The 10,784-nt window shown below is 45.6% G+C and overlaps 1 protein-coding gene across 1 annotated transcript in view; it reads left to right on the top strand.

Annotated features, from left to right (window-relative positions):
- Window positions 1–896: 896 nt before the first annotated feature.
- LIMK2 (LIM domain kinase 2) overlaps window positions 897–10,784 on the top strand; it is a 48,637-nt gene continuing 38,749 nt past the window's right edge. The window contains exons 1-2 of the mRNA XM_035097802.3: window positions 897–1,292; window positions 7,865–7,964. Coding sequence (XP_034953693.3) covers window positions 1,244–1,292; window positions 7,865–7,964 — 149 coding nt within the window. The 5' untranslated portion in view covers window positions 897–1,243. The remainder of the gene's footprint in view (window positions 1,293–7,864; window positions 7,965–10,784) is intronic.

Genomic DNA, 10,784 nt, shown 5'->3' with positions numbered 1-10,784 from the left:
TAAATGTATGGTGTGACTGTGCCCCGATTCCTTCCTCTTTGAGGTAACTTCCTTGCAGTATGTACATTCAACATGCATTTTAAAACACATGGCTTTCCCTTGAGAATGGTAGGAACCTTGGTTGGTTAAAAGTACTGAGGGTTCTTTAGGAGAACCCCTATTCCCCGAAAACTATAATTCCCAGAGTTCCCGGGAAAGAAGGATTGCCTGCTAGACTGCTAGGAAGGGGAAATAAAGGTAAAGGGACCCCTGACCATTAGGTCCAGTCGTGACCGATTCTGGGGTTGCGCGCTCATCTCGCGTTATTGGCCGAGGGAGCTGGCATACAGCTTCCAGGTCATGTGGCCAGCATGACAAAGCCGCTTCTGGCGAACCAGAGCAGCGCACGGAAACGCCGTTTACCTTCCCGCTGTAACGGTACCTATTTATCTACGGTACTTGCGCTGCACTTTGACCTGCTTTCGAACTGCTATGGGAAATAGGGGTCTCCTAATAACTCACAGCACCAGTAACAAATTACACTTCTCAGGATTCTTTGGAGAAAGTTATTGTTCAAAGTAGTATCATGGCGCTTTAAATTTATGGTGCAAATGCCTGGGATAAAAGGATGCTACAAAAGGGGGATAAGGGGATGCAACATTGGCGTAACGCCCTTGTTAGGCCACCCTAAATACCACAAGAAAATACTGTATAAGCTAGCTTTAGCTTTTCCCGGAGTTCTTCCTTAGGCAACCATTCATCGTGCAACCGCCCCAGTTCCTGTCCTGCTCTCCCCCGACCCCCGCCCTTTCTGGGAAACTTAGCGATGACATCACCGGACGGATCCTCTTGCACGTGCAGCGGCTAAGTGGGCAGGATCGGATCGCTCTGATTGGTCCCCGGCGGGGGCGGGCGTTAGAAATGAGCCAGCGGGTTAGCGAGTGAAGACAGAAGGGGGGCGGGCGACCACGGGCCAGTCCGGCGCTCCTATTGGTTAGAAATGATAGCCGAGGGAGGGCGGGGAAGTCAGCCGAGGCAAGCGATTGGTCGCTGTGGGGGGAAAGAGGCGGGGCCCAGCTCCGCCGGGGGGCGGGGGCGGGGTGCCGCCTGAAGGTCCAGGTGCGTCGTCGTCGTCGGTGTCCTCTCTGAGGCGGAGGGAGATGTGGCCCACCCTGCGCTCCGTAGGGGCCGGATAACGTCACCCTCGCTTGCGCGACTGGGCTTCGCTGAGGGAAAGCTCGGAGGAGGTTGTCCGGCCGGGGCGATGGACAGGGGGCTCGTAGCCGCGCCGGCTGCAGCAGCAACAACAACGGGTAAGAGAAGCCAGTTGCTGAGGAGCCCGGCCCGGCCTTTCACTGGCGCGCCCGCGCTATCTCATCCTGTCCGGGGTGGGCGGGGCCGGGGCCTCGTTGCCGGGCAACGGGGAGGGGAAGGGCGGAGGTGAGCAGGGGCGGTGCTGTGTGGGCTCTATCCCAGCGCCCTGTCTCCATCGAAGGACAGCCAGGTGTTCCTAGTCAAGCGAGCATGGCAGGAAGGCAGGCAAGGCCTCCACCGACCTGCTGGTCTTTTTGCCTGGGCTGGATCGTGTGAACCGGGAGGGCTAGGCCGGTCGAGCTCTTCCCCTCTCCTGCTACTTTCGCAGGGGTACAAAGAGCAAGTTATTTAAATAAATGATGTATGTGTATATGTTGGGTTTTTTAAAAGCTAGGAGTTTTGTCCAACTAAGGGCGCAGAGGCACACCATACACTGAATTTTGAATACCACAATTCAACACGTTTAAAGTAAATTGCTTCACCCAGAGAATGCTGGGAACTGTAGTTCTGTGAGGGTGAAACTACAGTTCCCAGGATTGTGTACGGTGTGGCTTTGCCTTAAGTCCTATTCAAAGTAGACTCCTTGACATCAGTGCACATGAGTAACTGAAGCCCATTGGTTCCATTGGGTTTTCTCTGAGTTTGACTTAGTTGGTTTCAATTGAAGGTTATTTTGGATGTATGCTTAATTTTGAGAATTCCCAAAGCTGCATGTAGTTTTTATTGGACAGCATCCATGCAGGCTTCTATAGCTGCTCCCAAGCAGAGGTGTGAAAGGGTGACAGTTGCTTCTTATTTGTGCCTGCCCATGATAAATTTTATACTAGGTTAAGCAACAACACCGAGAGGGATGCTGAAGACAATTATAAAGTCTTGGGCTGATCTCTAGTTCACTTACACCTGACTTGTAAATATGCTGGCAGTGTACTTGAATTTAAGTAGTAGCTAAATCTGCAATCCCACTCTATTAAAATAGATGAGTGCTCTGCCACTGACTTTCAAATAGGCATTGGGTTACATCTCAAATGTCATAGCTCTAGCTCAGCAGGCCTGGGGCTTGTTGGCTCATTTAATATACCGGTAGTTTTAAGGCTAGCAAATGTAGACTGCCACTCTCCCTATCTGTATCTCTGAATGGCTAAAGTTATTTGCTTATTATTACAGTGGTACCTCGGTTTAAGAGCAGTCTGGCTTAAGAACGATTTGGTTTACAAACTCTGCAAAACCAGAAATACCCTGTTTCTCCGAAAATAAGATGTAGCCATAAAATAAGCCATAGCAGGATTTTTAAGCATTCAAGGAATATAAGCCATACCCTGAAAATAAGCCATAGTGATAGGTAGTTTAACCTTGTAGGTTAAACTGTACCATACTTAATAAAAAAAAATAAGACACCCCCTGAAAATAAGCCATAGTGTGTTTTTTTCAGGAAAAATAAATATAAGACGGTGTCTTATTTTCAGAGAAACACGGTAGTGTCTTGGTTTGAGAACTTTACCTTGGTCTAAGCACGGAATCTGAACAGTGGAAGGACACTGGTGGCGGGAGGCCTCATTAGAGAAAGCGTGCCTTGGTTTAAGAACGGTTTTGGTTTAAGAATGGACTTCCGGAACGGATTAAGTTTGTAAACCGAGGCACCACTGTAATAAGTTTGTACTGTATCCTGCCTTTCATCTAAAGATCACAGGGCAGTTCACCTTTTGCATACACACCTTCTATAACCTTTCTCTGTTGTCATGCTGACCAACATCTCTCACCAGGATGTATTCACTGATATGACAGAAATGCTTCTCTAGATGGAAGCTGTAATTTTTATTATTATTATCATCCTGGCAGCTCTCTAATTGTGCTTATCTCCAGAATGTAGGTTATCAGGGCTGTGCTACTAGTATTCTGTCAGTTCATCAGATTGTGGTGGTGTTGACAACAGCCATGGTGAAGTTGTTGCTTACAGCACTTAAAAGTATTATTTGCTTTTGCCAAGAAGCTTTCAAGCTGCATTCCTAGAAATGGGCCCTTGGGAAACTTATCAAATATTTCTCAGTGGTGGCGTTGGCCAACTTGGTGTCCTCCTGATGTTTTGGGCTGCAGTCCTAACCAGCCTAATGAGAGCAGCAGTCATTGAAGCCAGACTTCCTGAAAATTATTTTTTTCCATTTTTTTCCTTGTAATGAACACACCCCAGAATCCTTTGCATGGCAGTCACTGCTACTCTGTATGAAAGAAATGTCAGTAAGCAATGGAGAAATGAGATGGCTGAAACAGAATTATTGTAAATAAGTGGATTAACTTGCTTTTGCAAAGACATGCAGTGGGTGGCCACATGTTTGAATTGCACTAGGTATGTCTGAAACTAAGAAATTGCCTGCTATTCCCTTTTACTGTTTCAGTTGAAATAACTTTTAACACAGACGTGACCTGTGGCCCTCCAGAGGTTGGTTGATGAACTGCTACAACTCCCATCATCCCTTACTAGTGGGGCCATGCTGTCTGGGGCACTTGGGAGTCCAACAAGAACATGTAGAGAGCCACAGGTTTCCCTTCATTTAACCTAATGCATATTTGACCAGTGATGTTAAAGGAACAAAGGAAGCTGCCTTCTGACTGGGAGTGGCTTTTTGGGGTTTCAGGCAGGGGTCATTCCCAACTCTACCTGGAGATCCCATTGGGGAATGAACTTGGGGCCTTCTGCATGCATGTGCTGTCAGTGCATGTTTGTGTGGCATTGCTGTATCCTGCACCTCTTTGGAGGAAGGCATCACCCCTTTGGGAATGTCCTAAGCAGCAGGAATGGGGACATTAACTATTACCTCTAAGTGGCAGTTCTGCTGCTGATCTTGTAACTTCACAGCTCCAATGAAAAATGCTGGATGGTTTAAACACAAACTTTTCCCCTTACACTTCTCAATCCATGTGGATGGAAGAAGAAAGAAACTTGACCCTAAAAATGAGTTTGTATGGGATCAGTGCAAGACAGGTGCATTGTGACCATTGGGCACCTAAATCTTGCTACATCTCCTGCCTTGCAGGCTGTGATAGACCTTAATTCCCAGGCTCCGTAAGGCTATATTTAAGAATGTCTGTGTGGGTGTCTCCCTGACAGCAGGTGTTAAGCTTGTAGTTCCGCCACTAGTTTAGCTAAACAGGCTGGAGATCTTTCTGTCATGCTGAATAACTGCTTTCTGGAAGGTTTGAGTGTAGGATCCGATAGCCTAGGTAGCTGGTAATATAGAAGTCACCACATCAACTATGTGTGGTAGGTTAGGCTGAGAGGCAGTGACTGGCCCAATGTCACCTGGTGAGCTTCATGGAAGAGTAGAGATTTGAACCCTGGTCTCCCAGACTGGAGCTCTCTCGCTTTTTCCATACTGACTTGGTCTTTTCTTTTCTTTACAAATATTTTCCATAAATAGGAAGGGTGTTTGCAAAAAACAGAGAGGATCTGATTAGGGGTGTGGTACTGGACTTGAAAACCATTTCTGCATTAGAAGGCGCAGTGACCTTTTTAGATAAGAGGACAGGGCTATCCATGACTACAAGCCACAGTAGCTCTCTCCTAATAATATTTCTTACATTTCAGTCCCACCCTTCCTCCCAAAGGATCCCGGGGTGGCAAATGAAATGGTTAAAAAGTACAATTAAAGCAAAAACATATTTGAAATATTTAAGAATATCCACCTCTAGAGGTGGTTGTGGGAATCATAAGTGGGGAGACTGCTGGTTTGCTCAAGTTGTTTTTTGGGCTTCCTTTTGGGGCTTCTGGTTGGCTGCTTTGAAAACAAGATGTGGTGCTGATCTGATAGGCTCTTCTTCCATTCTGGTAAAGGTATGGTAACAGCAAAGGAAGATAAACATCTGAAGCCCAAAACCAGGCAAAAATCTTTGGGAGGTGGCTCAGTGGTGACTTCATATACAATGGGCAATAAGTTCTTTTCTTGCCTAGTAACTACACCCCGCCCTGTCCTGACAGCAAATTCAGCACTCTTGAGTGACCCTGAACGGATGCAGCCTCTCCTTTCTGCCAGGGTTTGGCAGGTTCATTTCTCGAGACCTTTTCTGAGGGTTCAGAAGTCCCACTGGTGAGACATGGTGCTCCTTTCTGTGTCCTGCCCTGCCCAAACCTCCCAATAGGTTTGTGTTAGGAATAATCAACACAGTTCCTATAAAACACTTGGGTGTGCAAAATGCTTCTTGTGTTCACTTGGGAATCCTTCCAGCAGTCTTGTACAGTGGTACCTCAGGTTACAGGTGCTTCAGGTTACAGACTCCGCTAACCCAGAAATAATACCTCGGGTTAAAAACTTTGCTTCAGGATGAGAACAGGAATCTCATGATGGCGGCGCAGCAGCAGTGGGAGGCCCCATTAGCTAAAGTGGTACCTCAGGTTAAGAACAGTTTCAGGTTAAGAACGGACCTCCAGAACGAATTACGTTCTTAACCCGAGGAACCACTGTATGCTAGTATTGTTATTCCCATGTTGCAGATTGAGACACCCAAGGCTTGAGAGAGCGTGGCTTGTGTTGGCCCATTTAATTAGCTCATCACAGAGATTTGACCAATATCTATTTATTTAAAATATTTTTATGTTGCCCTTTCACCAGTTTCCAATGCAGTACACACACACACCACATAAAGTAGCATAACAAGACGTGAGAAATTATAATTTTGTTGCTACCTTAAAAAGCCCGATTTAATAAAAAGTGTCTGAGCATCTTCTACGGTACAAGAAGTTTAAGCAAAAGTTCAGGACTAGTTCAATGGCTGGCCATTCAGGGGCTGGCTCTTCACAAAAGAAACTCCTGCCCTCCCACTTCTCTTCTGGGAATCCAGTCCATTCATGTGTGCTGAGTTAGCATTCTGGGGCAAATGCCAGTGTTATTCTGTTGAATGCTTCCGAGTAATCTCCGGAAAGCAGTGAACCTCTTTCTGAGCCCAGGCGGCAGTTTGGACAAGTGTGGCTGGCTGCTATGTTTGCACAATAAAAGTCTAATTTTTCTCTATAGAGGCTGGTTAGGTAGGCAGGGATCTACTGCTAGATGTCTATGCAATTTGAAGTAGATCAGTGAGGACCTCTGACTCACAGTTGCTTAGCAATTTTATTTATTATGTTTATAGTCTACCTTAAAGGCCATAAGTCCTTCCAAGGTGGCTCACAAAATCAGAATACATGAATAAAATCAATTGTAACACCAAAATAATTTCCCCCTCTAAATTACACTTCTGACATGAAGGTCATGGGGTGTGTGGAAGGCCTGTGAGGTTAGTTCAAAAGCAAATCCCCAGGTTAAGAGTCCTTTAGTTCTAAGTTTGTACATTTTGCATCTGGCTCAAGTTGGTGGGTCTCAGGCTTCTAAGCAGATTCCTGCAAGCCTAAAGTCTGCCCACTCCTACTATAAAGACTTGCGTCTGTTGGAAGTTGCATTAAGAATAGGGGTCCACATATTTTGACAGACCTTGGTCACTAGCCAAAATCTGATGTTCCCCCTCAGCTTCGGCGCCACTTGAAATCTGTTGCTGTCTCAGTACATTTGATGCCCTGGGTGATTACTTTCCGTATACTTGATCAAAAAAGGTACGGTCTTCTTCCCTAGCAAACACCACCGGGGGACCTCTGCACTTTGAATTTTGCTTTGACTTGGCTTTATGATACTGCCACACTCCACAGGATGTGTTGATGGCTAGTGGCTTAGATGGTTTAAGATGGGGCTAGTTAAATTCAGGGAGGAGGAAGCTGTCAGTGGAGGCTATGAGGTACTTCTCTGCATGTCCCCTTCCAAGAGAAGTTTGGACAGTGGGAAGGAGAGAATGGGCCTTTTCAATGGGCCTGCACCACTTGTGGAGCACCCTCTCCAAGAAAACCCGCCTAGCACCTATACGGTTGTCTTTTGGGGTCTAGGTGAAGCTGTTTTCATTCTCCCAGTCATTTGAGCATCTATAAAACAACCATGTTCTTGTTTTATAGCAGGGTGAGCTCCCGTTGCTCGGTCCCTGCTCCTGCCAACCTAGCAGTTCGAAAGCACGTCAAAGTGCAAGTAGATAAATAGGTACTGCTCCGGTGGGAAGGTAAACGCCGTTTCCGTGTGCTGTTCTGATTCGCCAGAAGCGGCTTAGTCATGCTGGCCACATGACCCAGAAGCTGTACGCCGGCTCCCTCGGCCAGTAAAGCGAGATGAGTGCCGCAACCCCAGAGTCATTTGCAACTGGACCCAACAGTCAGGGGTCCCTTTACCTATTGTAGATAGAACACTTTTAGTGTGCACTATACGGTAGTTTTAATGGATATATTTGCCGTGCATTGTGTTTTGGTATTTTACTTTCTGTTGTGAGTTGCTTTGAGACTTCCTTGGTCATGTGTCATGGCAAATAAAGTAAAGAAATCTCTATTGAACCTCCAGCTTCAGATGTCAGAAGGCCAGCTGCCAGGGAGCCTAGAATAGGAGCAGGCCTTTATGCTCTGCTTGTGGGCATCTGGTGAGCTACTGTGGGAAGCAGGGCACTGGACTTGATGGACAGCATAGTCTTTTCTTCCCCCAACTTACGTCCTTAATACGTCTTTGCCCCTTGTGCCTAGGTGAAGAGGAATGGCGGTGCCTGGGATGTGGGGACAGCATTGCAGCCGGCCAGCGACTCTACAGGACTGTTAATGAGGCATGGCACATTTCCTGTTTCCGGTAAGTGAAATCAACTCTGGAGCCTTGCCTTTCTTGGGGGTCTGACCCAGCATGGGTGGGCTTGATTCCATGAAAGATTATGCCATGATAAAGGTGTTTGGGTTGAATGCAGCTAAGCCATGCTTGAACTTCAATTAGTCAAAAAGTCAATTGACTTTAGGACAGAGGGCACAGTCACACCATACATTTAAAGCACTATACCACTTTAAACAATAATGGTTCCCCCCATTATTGTTGTGTTGCTGAGAGTTGTTAGGAGGCCCCTGTGCGTCCGTCCCCCACTGAGCTACAATAAAATCCTAGAGTGGTTTAACAATCCCTCTTCCCAGGAAACTCCGGGAATTGTAGTTCTGGGAGGGGAATGGGAGTCTCTTAACAACTCTCAGCACGCTGAACAAACTATAGCTCCCAGAATTCTTTGGGAGAAGTCATGATTGTTTAAAGTGGTAAAAGTATGGTGTGAATGAGTCCAGAGTCTGACTACATCCCCTTCATCTTTAAGGGGCTGCTAGACACTTTGTTATTTTTGCTGCAACCTCTCTGGAAACTGTTACAGAAGTCTAAAAGCAGTAGATGACTTCTGGGTCCTGCCTACAGGAGGGTTTGGGTGGCCCGTCCTCTCTGTTTTCCCCTATAGGAGAAAACATTTCTCTTTTTGAGTTTTCTTTAAGACCTGATCTGTGGATTTACGGATATTTATTCTGCTTCCCCTGTCCCAACTGCTTGCTTTTTTATAAAGTGTTTACTCTGATTTAATTATGTTATTAATTGAGTTTGTGCTTTTATCTTCTTTTTTGCTTTATTGTATTTTTGCATCCTTGTAAGCCACTTTGATTAGTTTTAATAGAAAAGTGTGGTCAAAATATTAAAAATGAAACTAAATGCAGCTTGCTGACCACTCAGGTGCGGAGTGTGGGCTGACCAAACTGTATCTTGCTGTTCTGGCAGAACCAGCAATAATTTGGTAGCTTGTTCTCCACCTTCTGCTCACCCTGGTGAATGCTGCTGTCACCCTCTGGGGAACCCCGCCTTCCTTTTCAGCTTAGAGCTGGGAAAAGGGTGGTGACAACAGTTTCATTGAGCTTTGGAAGTTGCAATGCTTCCCTCTTCTGCTCCAAGATGGAAAGGACGATGGATCTTCTGAACACCAGAAGTGTAAAATTATTGGAGAAATTGAAACGCTGTGTGTCTCTGAGAAGGTGAAAAAGCAAGCTGTTGAATTCTCCTGAAATGCATCTGTGGTGCTACTGCTCTTACAACTTTCCAGCTACAGTGAGCAGCTCCCTTAGCAAAAATGGTTAATGGTGAAAGGAACTATATCTGTGTTTGCTTATGAGTCAGGCACAGGTATGCGCTTTCCCACCCCATCTGCTTTTGCCTTTTGCACCTGTAAGGTTTCCTATTGTGAGGGTCATGTTAAAGTTCCCTTGTGGTAAATTGGAAGGCTGAAAGCAGCTGCAGCCCCTTCTCCAGTTGGTGGGTGCCTGTGAGAGCAGAGAGGCTGGCTGGCTAGCTGGCTGATGAGCAGCCCAGATTGTGCTATGGGCTAGATAAATGATGGACTTGTGCCCTATGCATTATGCCACCCACATTCTGGGGTGCTCTAGTCAGAAGAAGCAGCAACTGGTGGAGTCCTGTCCCTCCTGGGTTGACTACCAAGACCTGCAGCTGTTGAATGGTCAATCTTTGTGCTAGTTTAAGTGTGTTACCATTTTTTACTGTTATATTCTGTTATATTCTGTTATAATTTTATATATTATACTGTTATAATTATATATATATATAATTATATATACTGTTATAATATACATTCAATATTAAAGTTGTTTACTACAATTGTACATATATATGATAAGTGCCAAGTAAAAAATTTAAATCAGAGACCCGCTAGCTACTAAAGATAGATATTTTCTTAATTACCTACATAAACCTGGCAACACTGAAAAATTTCCAGCAGAGATGTAAATATTATGAAGCAGAAGGTGCCTACTTAATCTCTATTGATAGAGCTGCGTCTCTGACACTAAAGGCTCGGTTTCTTCTGTTAAATGAGCCTTGCTAGCTTGGGAGATGACCAGCAGATGATCACAGTGATCAAGTTGGCATATAAGGGTACATGATCCCTAGCATTCAGGGATTTGTACGTTTATAATAGATTAACTTTATTTGCAACTGGTGGTGTGATAGATGCCAGGGTCTCTCCAAACCCTTGGAGCTCAGCAGGCTGGCTTGACTTCCCCCTCCTTGGGCCAGTGGTTGAAATGATATTTTCTGCAGTAATATTTATTTTACAATCACCTATAACACTAGGTGCTGTATAATGATTGTGAAGGCAGAGCATAGTCCCTGTGGCTAGTAGCCATTGATAGTCTTATCCTCCATGAATTTGTCCAGTCCTCTTTTAAAGACATCACTCCCTCCTAAGAGAGCAGATGTCATAGTTTTAACCATGCTTTGTGTGCAGAAGTTCTTTCTTTTATCTGTCCTGAATCTTACAACTTCATTGAATGCCCACAACTTCTAGTGTTGCGAGAGAGGGAGAAAAATATGGCAGTCCTCCTTTCCAACTATCTGGACTATTTGTCCTTTATGTGCAGCCGAAGGAGCCCTTGGAAGGGCTTTGCAGGGGCTGTAGCCGCTGCAGGGGACACTCCTCATGTCCTTTGAGTGGAAATGACTCAATTCCGCCCATCCTTGACTTCCTTATGGTTGCATCAAGTTCTAACGCACTCTGCAAAAGAAGAAGAACCAGACTTGGATGTGTCGGGAAAAGAAAAATCCCTGCCAAGTACTCGAGCCCAGGGATCCGTGTGCCCTGCA

Source organism: Zootoca vivipara, chromosome 16 (assembly GCF_965207765.1).
Source record: "Zootoca vivipara chromosome 16, rZooViv2.hap1.1, whole genome shotgun sequence".
NCBI classification, from domain to species: Eukaryota; Metazoa; Chordata; class Lepidosauria; order Squamata; family Lacertidae; genus Zootoca; species Zootoca vivipara.
This window is presented reverse-complemented; position numbering and strand designations above follow the sequence as displayed.